Source organism: Lactuca sativa, chromosome 4 (genome assembly GCF_002870075.4).
Source record: "Lactuca sativa cultivar Salinas chromosome 4, Lsat_Salinas_v11, whole genome shotgun sequence".
Taxonomy (NCBI): domain Eukaryota; kingdom Viridiplantae; phylum Streptophyta; class Magnoliopsida; order Asterales; family Asteraceae; genus Lactuca; species Lactuca sativa.
Genome location: NC_056626.2, coordinates 290,157,655 through 290,181,828, shown reverse-complemented (window position 1 = coordinate 290,181,828; position 24,174 = coordinate 290,157,655). Strand labels below are relative to the sequence as shown.

At 35.7% G+C, this 24,174-nt stretch overlaps 2 protein-coding genes and 1 long non-coding RNA gene across 3 annotated transcripts; 2 read left to right on the top strand and 1 right to left on the bottom strand.

Annotated features, from left to right (window-relative positions):
- The first annotated feature begins 672 nt into the window (after window positions 1-672).
- LOC128133648 (uncharacterized) lies at window positions 673-1,838 on the top strand. Its single transcript, XM_052771156.1, has 3 exons — window positions 673-1,050; window positions 1,144-1,213; window positions 1,282-1,838. The coding sequence occupies exons 1-3, from the start codon at window positions 1,015-1,017 to the stop codon at window positions 1,836-1,838; spliced, it is 663 nt and encodes a 220-aa protein (XP_052627116.1). The 5' UTR covers window positions 673-1,014.
- Window positions 1,839-2,751: 913 nt separating this feature from the next.
- On the top strand, window positions 2,752-4,458 carry LOC122197528 (uncharacterized). Its single transcript, XM_042901735.2, has 3 exons — window positions 2,752-3,305; window positions 3,381-3,630; window positions 3,710-4,458. Exons 1-3 carry the CDS (start codon window positions 2,769-2,771, stop codon window positions 4,456-4,458), a joined length of 1,536 nt encoding a protein of 511 aa, XP_042757669.2. The 5' UTR covers window positions 2,752-2,768.
- A 308-nt stretch (window positions 4,459-4,766) lies between these two features.
- Window positions 4,767-5,901, bottom strand: LOC122197775 (uncharacterized). Its single transcript, XR_006191450.2, has 2 exons — window positions 5,241-5,901; window positions 4,767-5,165 (listed from the first exon to the last, which is right to left on the bottom strand). It is a non-coding gene; the product is annotated as an uncharacterized LOC122197775 (long non-coding RNA).
- Window positions 5,902-24,174: the final 18,273 nt, after the last annotated feature.

Below are 24,174 nucleotides of genomic sequence, written 5' to 3'. Positions count from 1 at the left end.
GTTAAGTGTACCATTCTAGTGCCAATGAGAGTTAATTAGGAATAACTCACAAAACCATCTTGTGATAAAAATATCCAAAGACATATTTCCATAGTTTAGCATGACACAAGGTCAAGGCCCTTTGGCGGGACATTCAACGATAATCATGTCTTGCGAGGTGCATCGCCCTAGTGCCAACACCGTTAATTCCTTGCCAACAAAGAATGTATCTGAGAATACATTTGATTCTCCGCAGTTTTGCATGACAAAGAGATTGTCAAGACCCTGCGTGGGATGTTCAGCGCTATGTATTTCCCGGTAGGGTGAATCGCCCTGGTGCCATGACAGTTCTTAGGTAAAGATAACTGACAAGACCAATTTTGACAATCTGTATAGTTTCAGACTTTAAATTCCTTCAATACGACAGTTTTTAGAAAGATACTGCCTAACTAACAGTTTGTACATTTTCATGCCTTCAATTCCTTGTGAAAGTAATGTGAAGTGAAATGATCGTCAATTCATTTCCAAGTTTCTTTTCCTTGCTCAGAAAATTCCGATATAGTCTCCTTCAGTCTCTTCTTCTTTTGAATTCGCGTTTTAAGACAAATGGAATTTTGAGATAAAATAAAAATAAAATAAATTTAGCACACAATAGAACAAGTAAGAATAAAAAATAAATTAAAATACGACAAAACTGCAAATTTGGTCCTTGTGGTTTGGCAAAACCTTTGGATGGGGTCCAAAAAGTTTCCAGCTTGCACCAAAGGTCCAAAATCAAGGTTTTCATGGGTTTTTAGTCCATTCCGTCATTGACCGTTTGTTTGGGGCCGTTAGTGCCTTCACGTGCCCTCCATGTGAGGGCATTTTGGTCATTTTAGGTCCTAGCCTCCGTTGCCGCCACTTCAATTAATTAGATTGCAGACTGTACTCACTCCTTCGTCTTCTACTCATACCTCTTGATTCAAACGCAAAAACCCTAACGATCGTCTGAAAATTGGATTGTGTTCCTGCTTTTGAAAATGTGGGGACTTAGAAATGTTGGAGAGATTGTCAACGTTCAAGAAGTTTATGGTAAGATTCAAACTTAGAAAAACTCTGTATTTTATGATCAAGCTTCAAAATTTGAAAAACTGTAACTAACAATCGTCTCTTTCTGTTTTGAAGCTGGTTACCCCAACATATTCTCTATTGAACTTCATCACGGAGGGAGTTTCACAAAGTTTCCAAATATCAGGTATATTAATGGCCAAGTAAGGTACTTTGATGTTGTCGACATTGATGAATTTTCTGTTCATGAACTAGACTTGATGATGAGAGAATTAGGGTATGATGGTACTGAAATCATGTATTACCATTTCCGTTTGCCTAATGAAGGATTTGACTTTGGACTCCGAGCATTAGGTAACAATGATGATGTGCGTAATCTCTCACGGTATGTTACCCATAATAACAAAATGATTAAAGTGTACACAGAGCATGGTCAAACGAACTTGCTTACATATTTTATGTCCCCAACTGGTCCAAGAAGGGTTATAATAGAAGACATGGAGAAGCAGGATTCCATTAGACCCTCATCACCTGTAGTTGCTCATGAAGTGGTAACTCCAATCCAAATTGATGTTGGTGAGGGTGATTTAGGGTTAGCATTAACCTTATACAAATCAGCAACACCTGAATTTAGTAGGTCTAAAGGTTGGAAACATAGTAAAGGGGCATCGTCTTGTAGTACAAAGCTTAACTTGGATTGGGAAGGTGCTAAAAAAACAATGGCAAGTGGTGAAGTTGATAAGGGTAAGGGTGTAGAAGGATTTGTAGATGAATTTGTTGTAGTTGATGCAGAAAAAGAGTTAAACAAATAGATTGATGTGAATGAAGAACTTGATGTGAACAAATCCAATGGTGAGGGTGTAGAAGGATTTGCAGATGAGGGGTATAGAGTTGTCATGGATAATGATCCTCAAGGAGTCAATGAATTTTCAACTAACATCAACATAGATGATGAGTTAATGACAAACTTTCAACCTTTTGAAGACCAAGATAGCATCCCATTTAATGGGTTTGAAGGCCAAGATAACATTCCTTTCAATGATGAGTGGAGACAAGAGGAGCCTGATGACATTGATTTTGAGAATCAAAACAGTGAAGATGAAGATAGTGACTTTATGATTGATGAGGACAACATAATTGAAGATGTTGACGTTGACATGGAGGATTTCAATCTAAATATTGATACAGAAGCAGAGTTCAATGGATGTCAAAGAATGGGTGGTCAAAGAAATGAAGATAGTGATGAAGAAGATGATTTGGAGGTAATTGACAATGACGAGTGGGATTCATTAAGTGAGGACTCAGGGGACAACAGGAAAAGAAGAGAAATGATCAAAGAGCTGGGGAAACAAACCTTATGTTCTGCTGGTGAGGTGCACAAGGTAGCTTTTCATATTGGGCAGAAATATAAAGCCAAGAAAGAATTGAAAGACAAAATTGACCTGCATGCTTTAGAGACAAGGAGGAATATCTCATTCACAAAAAATGACAAGAGTAGATTGACAGCTGTTTGTGATGGAACTGTAGTTTTAAATGCAAGTGGGGTAGGTGGACCTACCTCTGGGAAAAAGGTAAAGGGTAAAGATGTAAACTCAGATAAAGTTAAATGCACATGGAAACTTCATGCATCTAGGTCAAGTGAACAGGACTATTGGTTTATTAAGACCTATAATCAAAAACACATCTGCCTCCAAACATGAAAAATCAGATCTTGCACAACAACATTTCTTTCCAAACGTATTATGGATCAGATTGAAGCTAATCCTGGACTGCCTGTTCGTGCCCTACAAGAGCAACTCCAATCAACTTATGGAGTTAGTATTTCAGAAGAGAAAGCATTTAGGGCAAGAGCATTAGCCACCAAAAATGTTGCAGGGGATTACGTAAAGCAATATGCAGCTTTGAGAGACTATGTACTAGAGCTACAAAAGACAAATGAAGGTACAACTGTAAAGATTGATGTGGTTTCAGAACCTGTGGTTTCATCCCCAACCAGGCAATTCAGAAGGATATACGTGTGTTTAGGTCCTTTGAAGAAAGGTTTTAAGGCAGGTTTGAGAGAATTTTTAGGCTTAGATGGAGCCTTCGTGAAGGGACCTTTCCCAGGTCAAATACTAAGTGCAGTTGGTGTTGATTCCAACAATGGAACCTACCCATTGGCATATGCTGTTGTTGAAAGTGAAAACACTTCAAGTTGGAAATGGTTTCTTCAGTGTCTTGCAGAAGATCTTGACTTGTATTCAAATTCCAACTTCACCTTTATCAGTGATAGACAGAAGGTACTATAGTTACATTTAATATTGCATACTAGTTGCATTACAGACTAATTTCTTATTTTGTTTTGGTGACAACAGGGTCTTCTACCAGCCATAGAACAATTGTTCCCTAATGCAGAACACAGGTTCTGTATTAGACACATATACCAGAACATGAGGATCAGATTTAAGACTACAGAATACAAGGAGTATTTTTGGAGGTGTGCTACAGCCACCACCATACCAGAGTTTGAAGCTGTAATGGTAGAGCTAAGGAATTATGACATAGAAGCATATCAGTGGCTCTTGAAAATCCCTCCACATCATTGGGCTAGAAGTCATTTTTCAGGTATTTTCTCAATTTGTTGTCTTATTTTTTATTGTAGTATAGATATACACTAACTGTTGTTTTGTTAATGAACTATTAGGAAGGGCAATTTCAGACATGTTATTGAATAACCTTTGTGAAGTGTTCAATAGCAAGCTTGTTAAAGGGAGAGACAAACCCATTATCAGTTGTTTGGAGTTCATCAGAGAGTACCTTATGAAGAGAGTATGCAATGTGATGAAGGTGTTAAACAAGTGTCAAGGTCCATTAACTCCAACTGGTACTAGGATTTTGGAATCAAACACAACACTAGCTAGTAAGTATCATGCACGATGGAATGGGGGACAAAAGTATCAGGTTAAAGGTCCATGGAATGATCAACATGTGGTGGACATGGAGAAAAGGGAGTGTAGTTGTAGAAAGTGGGAGCTTACTGGAATTCCTTGCAAACATGCAATTGCAAGCCTAAATGAAATGGCAGACAATAATGAAAAGGTGGGAGAACTATACACCTATGTGCATAAGGTGTATTGGCTTGATACATGGAAAGAGATGTACTCCTTCAAGGTGGAGCCTATCAAAGGTAGAGCCATGTGGCCTAAGAGTGACTGCCCAACAACTCTTGTGCCTCCACCACACAACAAAGCTATAGGCAGGCCAAAAAAGAAAAGAAGGATTACAGCAGAGGAAAGGATTGAAATCCAGCAACGTAAGAGGCAAGCAAACAGTCAAAGTCAAAATGATAATGAAACTCAATCACTGAGCAGGAAGTTTTTGACTGTGACATGTAGTAAGTGTAAGCAAAACGGTCACAATGCTAGGACCTGCAAGTCCAAAGATGGGAATTGATGTTTAAGTACTTTTTATGTTTGTGAAGACTTGTTAATGCACTTTAGTTGCTACTTTGTTGCCTTTTTTTGATCCATTTTGATAATGTACTTTGATGCCCTTATGATAATGTACTTTAATGCCCTTTGTTGGTAATGATTGTGTTTTGGCATTTATCTGTTATGGTCCCCTTTTGGTAATGTTGTTTGTTATTTGTTTATGTTGTACTGTCAAAGCATGAAGATGTTATGGCAATGTACTTAATGTATGCATATAAAACCATTACAATTGCATATTCAAACGTAGAGAAAAACCATTACACTTGCATATCTGTCAAGATCAAACCTTTATAATTTCATATTCATAAAAGGATAAAACCATTACACTTCCCATTGTCATAAAAGCATTACATATACAATGATCCAAAAGATAACACTTTTAAGTGGTTACTACCAACAAAAACATATATAAACCACAATTAAACCTTCTAGCACCAAAAGACCACATTTTTAAGTGGTTACTACCAACAAAAAAGTCCTAACCTCTAATTCCTATTTCCAAAACAGCACAAACAACAGAAACAAAACCCACGAGACAAGCAAACACATCTTCAGCTGGCCCACTTCAACCTCATACCTATTCATTGTTCTCAACAGTCCTGGTATGATAACAGTTGATCTTTGACACATAGGGGGATCGAACCACCCCAAAAATCCACATCTGGATCCCTACAAAAATACATTAAAGTAGAAGAGTTATTGCATAACTACCGAAATATCATAACCTAATATTAGTTTGCTTACCATTTTAGGGCATGCATAGAAACGACGACCAGGGTTTCGTGAAGTCCATGAGGTTCGCACAACAGCAACGTTCCCACAGAAGCAGAGCACCATTTTTGAATCTCGTAGCAGTAGAAGTAGACGAGACACGAAGAAGAAGAATCCTTTGAGAGACGAAGAAGAAGCCCTTTTTGTTGCTTCTCTGTAAATAAAAATGAAGAAGAAGAAGAGGATTGCGTATGAGTATGTATATAAAGGAGAAATATGATATTATTTAAAATAAGTACGTAAAATGACCAAAATGCCCTCACATGGAGGGCACGTGAAGGCACTAACGGCCCCAAACAAACGGTCAATGACGGAATGGACTAAAAACCCATGAAAACCTTGATTTTGGACCTTTGGTGCAAGCTAGAAACTTTTTGGACCCCATCCAAAGGTTTTGCCAAACCACAAGGACCAAATTTGCAGTTTTGTCTTAAAATACGCTCAAAACAATGCTTTTGGATTTTTTTGAATTTTCTGAAAAATAAATAAAAACATAAATTAACATATTTTTGGATTTTTTTTTTAATTTTATGATTTTTGTTTGGTTTTAATTCTCCCCCTAAATTTGGAAATACAATAAAACTAAAATTTAAAATTTGAAATGAATGCAAAATAAATGCAAAATAAAATAAAATAAAACAAATACAATTTTAATAACTAAATTTAAAACTTTTGGGATCAAAAGTTGTAAAGCAATTTAATATCGTTTATCAGCACACACCTGCATGGATAGCACTGGTCAATCACCAATATTGTAGTCCACTTAAACACAAAGGATATTTGCAAGTTGGACATATTTATAAGTGACAAGAGATTGCAATTATGTTCCTAAATAGACCAATTTGCTGAAGAGCACCAAGGATATTGTTGTCCACTTAAATTCAGCAGCGAGATCTACAGTCAACCTTATGAACCAATTCAACTTTAAGTGCACTACAAAATGTTCCCCACTTCACGACATACCCTAGAAATCAAGGAATTTCAAAGAGCTCTGAAATTTAGGTGAGTGTTCTATTATTTTAGAGGGATGCGTATGTTGTATCCCTGGTTGGATCTCTTCCAATCACGCAGATGGATAACATATGACTAACATAGATAGAGGGATGGAGAAATAGAAAGGTACACATGTTGTTTCCCAGGTCAGATCTCTTCTAATCACACAGAGGGGATAACATATAACTAACATAGATAGAGAGATGCATAGAAATAGAGATGCATACGTTGCGTCCCAGATCGGATCTCTTCCAATCACGCAAAGGGGGCAACATATGACTGACATAGAGGGTAAGAAAAAAAAAATTCACACGAACCTACTTTATTAACCCCCCCCCCCCCAGTCACCCTATCAACACCAAAATTAAGGACATAAGTCCATATGTCGAAGAAGTGTTGAGCCACAGTTCTAGATGATACGTAACTTTAATGTATCACGTAGGCTCCCTTGTTTATCTCACTGCTCAATCTATCCAAGTGTTGTATGGTCAGTCCAAATGTAACTATCTAAGTCCAGATGAGTTAACACTGTCAAGTCTTTTCATTGTCAACAGTGTCAAGTCCTTTTATTTTGAATCCTCGTGCCTACCAGCACATTGAACATAGAGTCTAAACAATTCAGCTTCAGTGCATTACACGTATTTCATATTGCCCTTTAACACTAAACTGCATATCACTTCCCAAGAACACTTATGAAAAAAGACATGTTTTTGGAATTTTTATTTTATAATTTTTAAATTTTTAAATTTTTTTTTTTATATTTTTGATTTCTCACCCTAAATTTATGCAGAGGGAAGAAAGAAAATAAAATAAATGCGCAAATTTAAACAAACTAAATAAAAAAAAAGTCTTTGAAACGAATCATTTTAAGAAAACTCACGAGTATCAAGAAAATTCAAACCGTAATTCAGCAATTGAAGTTGCATCCAGATGACCTGAGAACATCACGCATAGACAGCAACATATTCAGCCTCAGTTGTGTTTCAATTCCGGAACAAAGTTAACATATTCAAAATTCATCACGTCGTTAAGTACGGTCCCCATTTGTGATCTTTTATTTCTTCCTTCCTGCAAAGGCCACATACCCTCAATTAAAGTTCTGAATGTCGTGCAGTTGAGAGATGTCTCATGTCATGTGTCTGGAACAGCTGCTCCGACACATAGTGTGGGATTAGTTGGTTTTTGGAACCCATTCCATTTTGAAACTGGATTTACCATTACTATCTACACAAGATACTCTTTCCCATGACATATCCTGTTTATTAGAAAAAGAACATAAAGAAGTTACAGGACTTTTGAACGATTTTGAAATGTGACCTTTGGGAACCCATTGGTAATTAGGTTTGGGTACTTTCTTGTTGGACCAAATGGGACCTTTTTCAATTGCTTTTTAGGCTGGGACTTCCTTTTGATTTGGGTTTGTGTTGTGAGTGTAAGCTAGAGGACAACCCTTGGATTGACTTCAACCTTACCGATTTCGGTTTGGCTGAACCATCTTTCAAATTAGGCTTCTTCTCCGACATACCCTTTTTGTCCTTAGGAGTCTGATTTTTGGCCTTTTTAGCTTTCCAATCACCACTGCGTGAACGTGAGCTTGAAGGATTTTTTTGGAAGATCTCCCATTTGGCACGTTCTGTCAACCTTGTTCATAGTATGGAACATATGAACGATGTGGGCAATTTCTAGCAATGTGACCGGGAGTCCCACAGTAAAAACAAGTCTGTCTTTTTAAATAAATAAGATTGTGACTTGGTCCTTGTCCAAATAAAGTTTGTTTCAAGGAAATTCCACAAGCACAAGCACATGAACATTTATTAGATTGTTTAACAGATTTTTGTGGCTTGAATTTTTCAACAGTGCGAGTATCATCATCACAAGTTTTTGAATCATTTTCAGCAAAACTAGAATTATTTTTGTTCTGCTCATGCCCATCTTGCACTGAGACCTTATCTGCACATGAGGTAGAAACATTAGTATCGTTCACACTATCATTATTTACTGTCTCAATTATAGTAGGTTTGTCATATTGTAGGTGTGCTTCCCTTTCCATTTCTTCCTTGGTTAAAGGAGTAAAAGTGTAGTTATCATTGAATGGAGGAGGAACTATCATAACCAAGACCTACACTCTTTTTACCTTGCCATCTAAGTTTTTTTTCAATCATTGTCTCAACTTTCTTACTTGACACATCAAATTTTTTAAAATTAAAATCTGAATTTTCAAACTTAATTTTTAGTGTATCAAGCTCGGCAGTTAGACTGCAATCTTTTCTTGAGCATAATCATGGTGTTCACATTTAGTGTCGCATTCTTCCTTAATTCCTTTTAGATCTTTGGTTTGGGCCTCTAATTTTTCTTTTAAGGGTTTTTGGGCCTTTCTAAGAGTATATCCTTCATATTTAAGGTCCTCAATTTCCCTAATTAATAACTCATTATGCTCACAGTATTTATTTATTTTATCTTCATAAGACTGAGAGCATGGGTTTCACTTACCTTCTTGGTATTGTTGTAGGAACTCATTATTTACCAACGAAAGGAATCTGATTGTGTAAAAGGATTTTGATCCAAAAACCAAGATAGATGCCCTTTGACCGAAAACCTTGAAAATCAACTCTTTGTCCGAAGAGAAACCTAACCGAGAACAAGGTTTTCCTGATCGAGAACCTTAACCGAAATCTTCAATAATCGAGAAGTTGCTCCGAAGATGTTGACTGAAGACCCAAGAGCATCGAGAAGCGAAATTGACCTAGCCGAGAATAGTGAGTTGCCTCCGAGAACTTGAAGTTAAGACCGAGAACACCGAGCCTGAGACCGAGAAGCTGGAAACCCTAACCGAGATCGATCAGTTGCCCGCCGAGACCTCTCAAACCGAACCAAGAACTCCGAAGATTGCCGCCGAAAACTCCTAGACTTGGTCGAAGACGCCCGAAAACACGAAATTAATTTTAATTAAGACCAAATTCGATCAAAGTCTTCAACACAATAAAGAACACGAAGAACAACAGCAAAAACATTCGTCTCAAAAATACTAAAAAGACCAAGAAAACCTCCAAGAAACAGTTAATATCTTGCTAGTTTGATTGATACCAATCCATGCTCTGATAGCAATTGTAAAACCCGATCTTAAGGTATCAATCAAAATTACTAGAGTTGGTGCGGAATCCCAATCTAATGATTAACGCAAAACAGTTATAACGAGTTAAGAACACAATCACAAATCTTCAAAGGTTTCAATGCATACAATTATAGATTATAATTGTCTAATACATAAACCCTTTCCTCGCTGTTTCTATGAAGCACACACGTACTCTCTGATTGACTAACTATAAACATGGCTGAAGCAATACAATATATATATACCTAGACCAAATTACAAAAGCCCATCCCAAGACCTCAACCGAAATCCTCATTAAGCCCACCGAAATCACATGGTGATTTTGGTCCAAACACCACCAAAAACATGGAGTTTTCGGTCCTATATCGAGAACTCTAAAATCTATCAAAAGTAAAGTATAAACCAGAAATCATGTCCTAACAAAATTGGTTATAGCAATCATGAAGCATGATATGCCAAGATTCCTCATAGGTAGTATGGAGGTTGGGGAAGCCCACAACACACCTTCTTAATCAAAATCAAGGATTCAATTGAAGCAATCGAACCCCATAAAGTTGATTAGCCTTAAGAATTAAGGAATCCACAATTCCTAGAGGATGTCAATGCTTACACGTCCATAAAGGAGTTATGATCCATAAGATAGATATGATTTCTACCATCATAAAGCCTTTGTTCTAAGTAAATTCAATGATTCAATGCTAAACCAAAGAAATAAACCAACAATTGCTCATTCAAGTACCAAGCTCATAATCAAAGTATTAAATAAGCATAAGAAATATGAACTAGAACCATAAACATAAGATAAATGACAATCAATCATGAATCCTTCAAAACCTACAAATATTCGAAGGTTTTAGCCAAAGTTAACCAAAATAAAGAAACTAGCCACTCACGGCAACCAGATAACAATCACAAAAGTGTTTTTTTCATCAAGAAACAAACAATTGGTAGAAAGATGAGAAGAATGTGTATAAAGCTCCCAAAAATCATCTCCAATGCTCTCTAATGGTGGAAAATCAAAGTATGAGCTTCTAGACCTAATCCCCAAAGTTAATCATGAGCAAAATGACCAAAAAGCCCCAAAGTGTGTAGTTGTGCGAATACCCTCGCAAGTGTTGCTAGAATGTTATTGGCTCTTTTTTCTCCACTACACCACCCCACTACTCAAGATTCCCTTGGTCCCCTCCACACCTCACATGAGTCAAATTTGGCCAATCCTCTTAGAGCTTCAAACTATGGATAGACGAAGCCGAAAATAAGAATCCAAGACCCATCTTCATTAGCCTACTTCATCCAAGTCTTCAACATTTTAAGCCCAATTCCTCTTTGACGGATCCAGAAAGCCCAATAATGCCTCGAAAGTTCACAAAGCCCATCTCTAAGCTAATCCACAACTGCAACGAGCTCCAAAACCCTGCAAAATACCTCATGCAAAATAGAAAGTACCCGGTACAATCTGCGATAAATAAAATAAATAATATACAGTGCAATACTAATAAAAAGAGATAAAAATATTAAACTAAACTGTAAAAAAGAAGGAAATAAAATAAACTATCATCCATGAACTAAACCTGACATGTTACGCCGCCTTGGCCAGGAGTGTGACAGATTGCTATCTGAGCTAAATTGACTAAAGAGAAGTTGAATCCTCAAAACAAGAATACAACTATATCAATAGCATCATAATAAAATTATTATATTAATTACCCTACGTATTGAATATTTACGGGAGTGGTAATTGGTTTGAAGTGTTGTTTGAGTTGCTGGATTTCAAAACATCTATATGCTAAAATGATGTTGCCATCCGGTGCTTTTTTTTTCTGACCCTAATCAGTACTTGATAGTCTTGGAGTACAAAAAAACTAATAATATTGTAGACCTCACCAACACTCATATATAAAAGTTAGATATATATATATATATATATATATATATATATACACACACACACACGGAGACCTACGATGAGAATACTTATTAAAACTTTAGCATATCTTCAACTAAAACTACAAATTCAATCCTTTAGGTCATACACCTTGAGGAAGGTTGGTACTATAAATAAGACCTACCATAAATAAACCTAGAGTACGCATCTATGTTAGTTATGGTCGGGTCGATTCACAACCAACCTTGAGCAAGGTGTTTGACAAACTACAATGGTTGAGACTTTTAGAGATTGAAGAATGTCCTCAAGATTTGCTACAGATACCTAGTGCCTTATAATACTTATACCAACTCCAAAACAATACATAATCATAATACTTTAAATCTGTTATTCTAGATCTTCCTAACTTACATAAATCCGAAAAAGAACAAAAAACCAATAGCTTCGCTACCGTCGTAGCAGAGAAACCCTTAGTTTCCATGTCGATCGTTTAGTAGTCTCCAAACTTCTCTATCCCCTATCTTCCAAATATAACAAGGATACTTCCAAGGATGAACCATCTAAAGAACTTGTAACACCGTGATTTTTCACCGAAAAAATTTCTTTTTATTTTGTACACATTTTAACCAGAATATATTAGCGAAAGTCTTAATTTAAATATTATGAAAACATCACCAATGTCACTTTATTATCAAAACAAGTTCATCAAAATAAAATTTCTCAAAACTTACACCAAATTAAATCCTCCAAAGCAAATGTGATGAAAACTCAACATCATGTCCAAAATGGTATCAATATTAAGGCATAAACTAGAATATAAATACCCAAAAGGTCACCATCCTCTCCAGGCATCATATCATGTTACCTGTTCCAATCAAGGCCAATAACATGCAAAGAAACAAGTGTCATAAAATGATAAGTGAGATAATCATACGTACAGTGTAATGGAATGCACATATCCCAAATGGGTCAAACAAAACATCATGAAAACCTGCATTAAAAAAACTCAGATAGCATGAAATCACATACTTCACATATTCAACACAATGAAGCTCAATAAATATTATTCATCTTTAGAGCTTGTTCATTTAGTTACACTTCCATATTAATCTTTGTAAGCATCTTTTATAACTTCATTCATCACTATAATATTATTAAATAATATTAATCTTCATTATCATCATTAAGAATTACTCTCCTCTTAATCATCTTTGTAATTGTTGTTATAATACATGGTATATATCGGTCTATATATTCGTCATTAACCCCAAGGTAAGTATCTCATTCGTTACTAACATGACTGGCACGACCCAATGCACTAAGTGAGATGTGATTCTCACCTGTAACATTGCTCCAAGTTTTGTCGTGTTCGCTACACCAACGTCGCATATAATAGTACATGTGATGTCGTTTAGGATTGGTGCGAGCGGTGCCAATTCCTTCAAGTTACACCTACCAAATCCCACGTGGTGTTTGGGTAGATGCTCCATCAATCATCAACACCACTCCATTTTCGGTATACCAATGTGCACTAGGACCATGCCCCAAGTGGTTGTCTAGAAAAACCATTCAACGTCAAAGTTGGCTTAAGCTCTTATCTTATAGGTATCTTTCAATCCATAATGCCATCATATTATTCGGATATGGTACACACCTAAGTCTAGGTTGCTAACCTTTTCCCACTAGTGTATTCCTCTTTTAATGAATTAATTATTAATTCATCTTTTAAGGGATTACACAAATGACATCCATAAGTAATCATGCATATTTATTATCATCTTTTTGAAGCATATTACTTGCTAAATTACTTCTTATGTAAACATGTAAACAAGTAAATACAAGTTAAAACATTTTACATAACAAATAAGTTCATGCATATATCATCATTATGCCTTGACAACATCACTAGCGTGCTTTGTCCTAATCATCATCGACAAGTGTTTCCATGAAAACATGGCAAGCATCCATCACATAGAATCATCACAAAACACTCTTTTTATCATGGCCCTAACACACCACTCACATAAAAAAATAAGAATCTAGCATTTAACCATCATAAATTCTCATACACATAATGGAACATAGTAACCAACAACATATTAAATACAATAGGGCCACATGCAACCTAAATAGTCTAGGTTCATTCCAATCCATCTAAGATATGGAATTCCCTAACAATGTACTTTAAAAACCCTTAAAATTGCAAAAATGGTCCTTGTGGTATACATTTTTTGGGGGTTTTAGTCAAAACCCTGAATTTTTTGGATTAGTGGTCCTTATGAGCTAGTTTCGTTGCGGATTTGGTCCATCGGTAAACTGAAATGGCTGTAATGCTTTTCTGATTTATGTTTTATGTTTTTTCTATTTAATTTAAATGAAAAAGAAAATAATTAATTAATTTGGGCCCACATCTCTCTCTCTCTAATGTTGTCTTCCACCTCCACATCCAAAAGAAATTTGGCCTCTAACCAGAAATATATTCCTCTCAACGGAAACCCCTACACATAAAAATCCGGTAACAATCAGTGCCTCCACACTCCCCCGCCATCACCTTCGTTTATCCTGTCAGAGATAAAGGGGGATATGCATCTGATTCAACTCAGTGATGTCAAATCCACCGGCAACATGTGCTTCTCCATCTACCTTATGCTTCCTCCGCTATTTCCTCAAACTCTAGCGACGATTATAGACCAACAAGCAAGTTTCCGACATCGCCAACTTTAGACCCAGATCTGTGGAAATCGAAACATCCATTTTTTTTTATTTCCATTTTCAGCTGTAAAGGGGATGGTGAGGGGCTTATCGGAAAAGTGACAATGGGGACTGCGGGGAGATCACCAGAAAAGTGGCGATGGTTTCTTTACTTACCTCTCTCTTTGGAAACCGATCTCGATTTCTCCCTACACTATCTTCTTCCCATTTTCTTACAATCTGTTTGTTCATCACCCTTCTTGAGCAGCGGCGATGGTGGCTTAAGGGAGGAGATGGTGGCTTCAATGATCTCGTCTCTCTCAGCATTCCCCTCTCTTGTACCTAACTATCTAATATCCTATTTAATTTGATTCGATAAATGGTTCTCTCCCTCACACTCTGAATCGGGAAAGAACGAGCAATGAAAAAAATGGTATGATTTTCCACTATCACACTGTAAATCAATCGCCATTGTTGTTGGGTTAATGTATCTGAAATCAATCACCATTGTTGTTGGGTTAATGTTTGTGTAATTAGTGTGTACGATAATGTGTTCCCTCACTCTTTCTGTTTATATATGTGAAACTCTTTCTGTTTATATATGTGAAGATGATTTTTATAAACTTTGGGAAATTAATTAACACAAGAATTTTGAAGAGCAATTGGTGTTTATATGTGAATTTTGATGTGTAAGTGTGTATTTACATGATTTTAGTTGCAGGTTGGGGAGAGAGAGAGAGAGAGAGAGAGAGAGAGAGAGAGAGAGAGAGAGAGAGAGAGAGAGAGAGAGAGAGAGAGAGGGGGGATGGGCGTCCTTTTATTTTTTTAATTATTAAACTAAATAATTAAATATTATATTCTAAAAAAATGAAAGAAAAATGGAAACTAAATATCCCAATGGTATTAATGTCATTTCAGTTTTACCGAGGGACCAAATCCACAACGAAACTAGCTTAAAATGACCACTAATCCAAAAAAAATGAGGTTTAGATCAAAACCTAAAAAAATGCATACCACACGAACCATTTTTGCAGTTTTGTCTAAAAATCCATAAGATTGTTGTGTATCAAATCATTTTATAAGATCACTTCAACGTCGAATGTATAGTTAACAGTATTATAATAGCATCGCATCCATAAATGACTCGGTCTTAGAGATTGTTGTGTATCAAATCATTTTATAAGATCATTTATAAAAATGAATAAATACATTGCTCAATGGTATTTTACTTGGTCATTATTTTAATCATACTTAGTCATAAATAATACAACCCATATATATCATCATTTAATTGGATAGAAAGATTTTTAGGAACAAAAATTAGAAGGATATTTAACTTCTCTTATAAAAATCATTTATCCTTAAATATCACTTCCCAACATAAAACTATAGACTCGTTAATTGGCATGTTAAACTAACTTTCGTTTCCACTCATTTTTCATTAATTATTATGATTTATTTAAAATATTCGTAACATATAAATATTTTTATGTTTCTGTTGTATTGTACTAATAACTTTCAAAAGGACATACACCCATATGATCTTCCATGCATTTTTTTTATGGAATTTTCTATTCCTTGGATTTGGAAATGGTCCCCACATGTAAATTATATCCCCTCTAAATTTCCTTCTCTATAATGGTCATACATTTAAAATATTCGTAACATATAAATATTTTTATGTTTCTGTTGTATTCCACTAATAACTTTCAAAAGGACATACACCCATATGATAGATATGGATGTACTTCTTACAGGTAAAAGATATCCATTCATGTGCCTTCCTCCCTATGGTACAACGTATACATGCATGAGTAAGACTACCCATACCATTCAAACTATATGTACATACTTTGACATCTAAATTGTAACTTAACAGTTCGTACATTTTAATGGACTTGCAATTTTAAATAGAGAAATTAAATATGGGAAATGGGCTTAATAAGGTAATTAACTTTTCGGTTTGTTCACATCTGGGTAACTATCTTTTTTTATACACATCTAGGTAACGAACTTTTTGAAAGTACTCACATATGATTATTATGACCGACTGTAGCAGGTTACATCCAGTCATAATGGTCATATGTGAATACTTCCAAAAAGTTTGTTATCTAGATGTGTACAAAAAAAGATAGTTATCTATATGTGAACAAACCGAAAATGTAAGAGTAAATTACACGAATGGTCCTATAGTTTGGGTAATTTGTGCGTTTGGTCCCTAACTTATTTTTAACTTGGATGATCCCTACTATTTACTTTTGGTGTGTGTTTTGGTCCTTATCTTACCTCAAAAGACTATTGTGCCATTTTTTAATTTATTTTTTAATTAATTTTCTTATTTATGTATTTATTTTTTATATATTTAAAAAGCTAATAGACCCCACATATTTGTATCTCCTCACTCTAAACCTGAAACCACATTTGAGAAATTTAAGCACGATCCCACCAGTCACTATCCCATTTGTCACCTCCTCAACTTCTCTTTCCTTTTTCATCTTTAATGACATCAACATCTTTACTGTCCTTTCTTTTTCGGTCCTTCAACTCCGACGAACCAACACCACAACCCTTCTATTGGGTTGTGGTGGTGAAAAATTCAATGAAGAGACAGTGGATTGTGGGGTTGGTTCGTTGGAATTGAAGGACCAAAAAAATAAGGGGTGGTGAACGTCAATATCACTAAAGATGGAAAGCAAATAAAAGTTGAGGATGATGAGAGATGGGATGGTGACTAGTGGGACCCAACTTAAATTTCTCAAATGTGGTATCAGGTTTAGGGTGAAGAGATGCAGATATGTGGGGTCTATTACTTTTTTTAAATATATAAAAAATAAATACATAAATAAGAAAAAAAAATGAAAAAAATAAATTAAAAATGGCACAATAGTCTTTTGAGGTAAGACAAGGACCAAACGCACAACAAAAATAAACAGTAAGGATCATCCTAGTTAAAAAATAAGTTAGGGACCAAACGTACAAATTAACTATAGGGACCATTTGTGTAATTTACTCTTACCTTTTCGGTGTTTTCACATCTGGGTAACTATCTTTTTTTGTACACATCTAGGTAATGAACTTTTTGGAATGTTCACATATGATCATTATGACCGGATGTAACATGCTACAGCTGGTCATAATGGTTATATGTGAACACTTTCAAAAAGTTCGTTACCTAGATGTGTATAAAAAAAAAAAAGAATTACCCAGATGTAAAAAGTATAAAAAAAAAAAAAAAAAAAAAGAATTATCCAGATGTAAAAAAATTAAAAAAATTAGTTACCTTATTAAGTCCATTTCCCATTAAATATCTCAAGTCTAAAACATAAATAGAATTACGTCTGGGATATTTTTAGATCTATCCTCATAAACGAATTGTTGTACATTGACTTTGTAATGTACCCCCACATAAGTCTCTTCTATACTACTTACTAGATTATAATCCCTTGATCAAAGCATCTTAATCAGGTTACGATATTAAAAAATGATATTTGGACTTGGATATCGCATATTGTTGCATGAGTCTTGATGATGCAAATTCTTAACCAGTTTACGATCTATCACTTCCTAGGGAATGCATGTTTCTACTTTTAGTTTGTACCACTAACTTACTGTACACATTTGCTCTTGTATCTCAGAACCAAATAACTTAATAAATAAAAGAAAGGTTACCTCATAAATCAAACGACTTGTTATTGTAGGTCATCAATGTCGAGGAGCTCATTAGCACATCATGGGTACATCATCGTGATTATCATCAAAAATATAAACCGTTCAAAACTATGAAATACGTAAGGGTCATAAACCCGAAACTTTAATCTTTTTAATGCATCCATGGAGATATGATGTTGGGGACACACACACATCATCAAAACAATCACTCACGACACTCCATTCCCACTATCTCTTCGATAATTGTATGTATATTCATGCATTGAGTCGATTTGGCCTTCACCCGGATGGTCTTGTACAATTTACTAGTGGGGTTGGCGGCATGAGTGGACACATTATTGGCATTTCAAAGTCGGGTTCCATAGGAAATTAAATCGTAGTACTTGAAGGGATGGCTTTGGATGCTGAGCTGCTTGATCGTGTTTTCAAGGCACCTATCACGACCGTCAAAAGTATTTCTCATAGTTGTCGTATGGCTTTCTCTCAAGTGTTGCAAACTACTCTTAACACGGTGGTCGCTCACCCCAAGTCTGTTGAATCATGGGTTGGGCTATTGCTTCTTCCCCGATGTACTTTGTAGGTGTTATGGCCTAAGATAGACAATAAAGTAGGTCTGTAAATGGGAAATCATTACAAGATTGTTGTATATTGAACTCTTTATCTACATGGGGGGGGGGGGGGGGGGGGGGAAGAGGACGATATTGTCACATTAGTTGAAAATATGTTCAACAATGCAGGTCTTGGCTCATCGGGCCAAAGAGCAGATCACTTTTAAGAGGGCAGAACAAAGGGCAACACCAACGTCAGACAATGTCTCCGCCTTGCTCTTTTGGAAAAACTTAAGCATGTGTTCGCTTTGTTAAATCAAGTTCAAGGTGTTTCGGGAAGTGTTGCTCCTTCGAAACAAGGGGGAGAAGAGGAGGTTAAAGTAAAAGATGAAGTTGATCAGAAGGGTAATGAAGCTTTTGGATCAAAGAAGGATAAGGGAAAAGGAATTGACAAAGATGAAGAAAAAGAAGAGTTGTCTGAATCCGAAAAGCTTATTAGAAAGAAACACGACAAAGAGCTTGATGATCTTAAATGTGACATCCCCAAAATCACGGCCAGAAAAGACCGGCTTCATTTATGTTTTTAAAATAATTTCAGAGTAAATCCTTTTGATTTAAAAGAGTTGCGGAATTTGTTCCCAAAAACAAAATATGATAAAAATAATATTTACCAAAGCATTTCAAAAATAAATGTATTTTCATTATATAATCATAACTCGGGATGTCATGTTCCGATACAGACACAAAAGCTTAAACAACAAAAGATAGACCATACAACAGTTACATATAACAATTGGTCTAATAAACAAAATAACTTGATGATTCATCCATCTTATGCCCTCGCGCCACTACCTGTAATACAAATAAACTGAGTGGGTCAGGCTTGGGAGCCTGGTAAACATATAGGGTTTTCAACCCGCAATAAATAATTATATTTAATTTCACCAACCAACAATAACCCGATTAACCATTCCCATTATCCTCACTTTACGTCCCTAAAACAACATCTATCTCAAGGGACCTAATCTAGGATTTTCATCGGGACGAACATTACTGCAAAGGGGTTTCCTAAACATTAGATTTCCTAAAGGCAACCATGAGGGGGATACAGTATACTGGTGAACACATCGTTCACAACACCTACAGGTTATGAACCTGCCAGCGTTCCACTGCACTGTCTAGAAAGAGTCTATGGTCGTCATCCATACTCCGCTAGATGACTAGATCAACAACATCGAGGCCTCTCATCTGTTTATCATACATCAACTATCTACCCATGTTCTACCCAACATATTAGTAGATAAAAATATATATTTTTATACATAGTTTAAAACCTGTATAGCATTCTCATTCAATACATATTCCATACAACAAATGAGACACATACACATAACACGTATTTCATAGAGAATAAATCATATCTATGAGATAGAAGAAAGTGAATATATATTCACACATATAACAACAAAATATACACATAACACGTATTTCGTATAAAATACTTCATAATTATGAGTTAGAAGAAAGTAACTACACACTCACTTGATCAGAAGATGATCGGACAGCACTACGACTTGTAGAAGTAGTATCCTTTGGTGAAACGGGGAGATCTTCACAAAAACCGGGCTTCTCGTGGGCAGAGCTTCGGCTCGGAAATTTTACTTCTCGGGATCTTCGGTGCTTTGGGACTTGCTTTGGTACTCGGGAATGATATCAGGGCTTCGGGATATTTTTTGCATGCAAAACCATGCAAAAACAAGAGAGAAGGAAAGAAACTTGGCAAAGAAACTTGGCAGCCTCGCACCCTTTATATAGGGTCTGATTCCTCGCGTTACGCTGGGCGTAATTCTCCGGTACGCGGGGTGTAGACCGGATCAGACCGGAGTCATCATCGCTTACGAAGGTGGAACACTTGAGTGGTTCATGCATCGGGGTACGCTGGGCGTAGTTCGGATTGGATCGATGACTCCTCCCCTCCTTCGGATAATATCCGAATTTATATTTAAATTTAATATCTTAATTATTTAATAAACTTCAAAAATTCATATCTTTCTTATACGAACTCCGTTTTCGACGTTCTTTATATCCACGCGTAGGTGAGACTACTCTCTACAACTTTCGTTTAGACTTCGTCGGCTAATTTTGAATTTATTTTTATTATTTATTTTTAGTAGGCCGGGACAGGAAAACTCCGTTATAAATTCATAACTTCATCTGACGTCCGTTTTCGCATGTCTTTTCACCAATGCACTACTATCAATGAGATCTTCGATTCTCGTTTAGATTGTTTCGACCAAAAATCACTTGATCTCGAATTCGAGTTTCGGGCTGCAAACTGCTAAGCTGAAACTTAGAAAAATCATAACTTCCTCATACGAAGTCAGATTTGGGCATTCTTTTTATGTACGCTCTCGGTTTAACAAACTCTTCAACATTCGTTTAGATCACTAGGAATAAATATCGCTCTATCTTAATTTCGTATTTTACGTCATTCAGCGTCGTGACGGTTCTGTCGTGAAACTTCAACAGATCATAACTTCTTCGTTATAACTCGGATTTCGGCATTCTTTGTATATTCGGAAACCTCGTTTCAACTACTACAACATTATCCATAGATATCGGCTTTATCTAACATTTCATTTTGACGCTTATTTTCATACTTAATTAAATTAAGACACACAATTAAGCACAAAACACATAATACTCAACTAATACACTTCTATTATTTCAAACGGGTTACAAAGGTTAACCTAGACTATTACATCAACATTAATGACAAGCCCATAAACACAGGCGTTACATTAAAGCTCTCCATCAGAAGTTTGAGGCAGAAGAGGCTGAAGTCAAAAATTCAGTTTTCATTCTCAAAAGTTAGAAGTCCTTGTTTCCGGTTTGGACCATTTAGAGAATCCAGAAGGAAGCCATCGAACTTCTAGAAATATGTTGGCTAGAACCTAAGACGTCATTCGATACTTGCAACGACATTGAATTCTAGTTGGACCTTCCTCTCACCCCACGAGCATTCTTGTTCTGATGCCTCCAATAGATTGAGAAGACTCAACTCACCAACAAATCCTTCAACAGAAAACTCTTCAACTTTTATTTCAAGAATGCAAAGCCTCAATACGAGTCCTGGAATGTGAAAAGGATCGTAGGTTTGAAGGTTGGATTGCCAGTTCAAACTGAAGATTTTCTGAACACTAACTTCAAAGGATTTCGGGGTTCTAATTGTTGGATTAGGTGTCTAAGCTTATAACTATAATCGGTATGTACTTGAATTGATAGTAGCATAGTCCTTTTAGGTTGTCATCATACTAGCAACTTGATAGGTTGACCATTGAGAAAAAAGAAGAATTTATTATTTGGAATAATAAATTAATATATAAAATGATTTATTAATGTATTATGAAAATAATATATTAATTAGATATCATGTTATTTAATTAATATTTAATCAGAAATTAATTTAGAATTAATTTTTGGAGTAAAGGAATTAATTAAAAGTGTAAGGGCTAGTTAGCAATTTATTGATATTTGTGAAATTGGGCTCTTGGACCTCCCTAATGAGGATTGGACGAAAACTTCTAGGGAGGACCTAGAATTTTCATCCAAGGCCTATTGGATGAGGGTTCATGGGTTGGATAGGCCTTAAGCTAACGAATTAGGGTTTCCTCATTAAAACCCTAGCTTTGGCTCTAAGCTACCTACAACTATATAAAGGGCCTTAACCCCACTTGATTTCGGCAATGCCATTATAATCCTAAGAATAGCCAAATTTTGGAAGTGTCTTCCTCCTCTCTCCTCTCATCCTCTTGCTAAGTGTGTCTGTGAGCCATTAGAGGTGTTACACTTGTGACACTTGCTCTCAAGTCGAAGATCTTCAAGGATTTCATTGCTATTACAATATAAGAATCAAGGTATGTATCCTAACCCTAGTTTATTGTTAATTTCGAAAATTATAGATGCCTCCTAGGGTTTCTTGTTTTGGGTTCAATACTTGCATTTCCATTAGTGAAAACATAGATCCTACAAATTAGGGTTGCATGCACACATAGGGATTGTTTGTTATGCTCAAAACCCATCAGTGGTATCAGATTCTAGGATTGTTTTCTATTGAATTTGATGCAATTGGTTGAACTTAACAATTAGCATTTATGGCAATTAAACTCATAGGGTTATGGTTTTTTGCAAATTAAGGTTTCCTAACCCTAATTTCGAAATTTTGCCTAAGGGTTTTATCCCTTTCCTTTGGCCTCCAAAATTTTGAGATTTAGGGTTTCCTAACCCAAGGGTTTTTTGAAAATATGGCAAGGATTGAAAACCTTGCCTTCCTCCCCGAGACATGTTAATATCGAAAATTAGGGTTATGGTTAGGGATCTTAATTTTGGTAATTATCTTTTATTTGATTAACTAGAAAATTAAAGATTTTTTAATATATCCTTCCCATATTTTCGAAAATTAGGTGATTGAGATTAGGTTAAATTATTTTAATTAAATTAATGGATAATCCCCAAATGATTTAATAAATTAATTAAAAGTTTAATTAATAGATAATTATTAAATCGTTTTTTTAATTTAATTAAAATTGTTTTTAATTACGAAAATTTAAAAGATTTAAAAACCCTAGCATTTTAAAATGTTTAAAATACACCTTATACTGTATGTAAAATTAAAGGTTTAATATTTACTATATGTATAAGACAAGTCAATCGAACCACTAATACGCCTCATTCACGAAGTCGATCTATGAAGGGAGTTTAAGAAAGCGGCCTATAATGACCGCCTTGATTGGTGGAGGGTCGTTAGCCTAACGGTTTTGATAGGACACCTAATTCCCATTAATAAATATAATGTAATAAATAAATTAACTAAATGTTTTTATTAAAATTCTCAATCATAGTTACTTTAGGAAAATGTGAATTTGATGCTAATCCATGAAACTGCACATTGCATTTTATATAAGTCGTTAGTCGAGCATGTGTGGTTAACCGGCACACTAATATGGACTAATAAAGGGTGGCAATGGGTGTCTCGTAAATTATCATTCATTAATGGAGCGTGTGTGGTTAACCAGCACATTAATTAGGTGATAAATGACATCGAGAGTACCAAGCTAATTTGCATGGTTATTCACATCTTGTTTATGATCGTCAGTATCCCAGTCACAAATGGAAGAGCATAATCGAGATTAAACATGTCATTGAATAGTTTAATGAATCTCTAAAGATCTAGGAATTTCATTTAAAACTAAATTCATTAAAATTTCGTTTTTCGTGGTGCAATTGGTAAATCATTATTTACCTACCTTTGAATAATTTACAATTAGATTACGGCATCCCTCTTCTGAATTGTGAAATATTTAGTTGGATCCTAGCCTTAGTATTTCATATGGGTGTTATATTAAGGATTTTCTTATCTAATCAAAACTTTTCCTTCTTTTTCAGATGTCAACTTCCAACAATGCTTTTCGTTCCTCCAACAACTTCTCGATCTTGAGCATCTGCTAAAAAGTCACTTTTGATGGCACCAATTATGATGATTGGATGCGAAACATCAAGATGGATTTACGCTTCAAGGAAAAGGAATATATGCTCAAAAAATATCTGAACGAGATTGATGAAACAAAAGCTACTCCTGAACAAATGGCTGAGTATAGGAGACATTGTAATGACGCTACAAAGTGGCATGCATCATGGTGGCTACTATGACTCCTGAGCTGCAAAGGTTCTATGAGGACTATTGGTTGTATGAGATGAATAAGAACTTGATGGAGAAGTACCATCAACGAGCTCGCCAGGAAAGATACGAGGTGGTGAAGTCCCTCATAACAAGCAAGATGAAGGACGGAGAGTCTGTCACGATCCACTTGCAACATATGCAACGATATGTGAACCGTTTGTTGAAGCTCAATGTGAACTTCGATGAGGAATTAGCTATTGACATAGTCTTGAACTCATTTCCTAGGTATGATGATCAATTCATCATGACTTATCATCTGAACAGCCAAG

What these genes read in the sequence shown, in the direction of transcription:
- LOC128133648 (XM_052771156.1), top strand. Translation starts at nt 1,015, where the DNA reads ATGTTGGAGAGATTGTCAACGTTCAAGAAGTTTATG. An exon ending in CAACGTTCAAGAAGTTTATG is followed by an intron (nt 1,051 to 1,143) that starts GTAAGATTCAAA and finishes TCTGTTTTGAAG; the next exon opens with CTGGTTACCCCAACATATTC. An exon ending in ACAAAGTTTCCAAATATCAG is followed by an intron (nt 1,214 to 1,281) that starts GTATATTAATGG and finishes TTCATGAACTAG; the next exon opens with ACTTGATGATGAGAGAATTA.
- LOC122197528 (XM_042901735.2), top strand. Translation starts at nt 2,769, where the DNA reads ATGGATCAGATTGAAGCTAATCCTGGACTGCCTGTTCGTGCCCTACAA. An exon ending in TTATCAGTGATAGACAGAAG is followed by an intron (nt 3,306 to 3,380) that starts GTACTATAGTTA and finishes TGGTGACAACAG; the next exon opens with GGTCTTCTACCAGCCATAGA. An exon ending in GGCTAGAAGTCATTTTTCAG is followed by an intron (nt 3,631 to 3,709) that starts GTATTTTCTCAA and finishes ATGAACTATTAG; the next exon opens with GAAGGGCAATTTCAGACATG.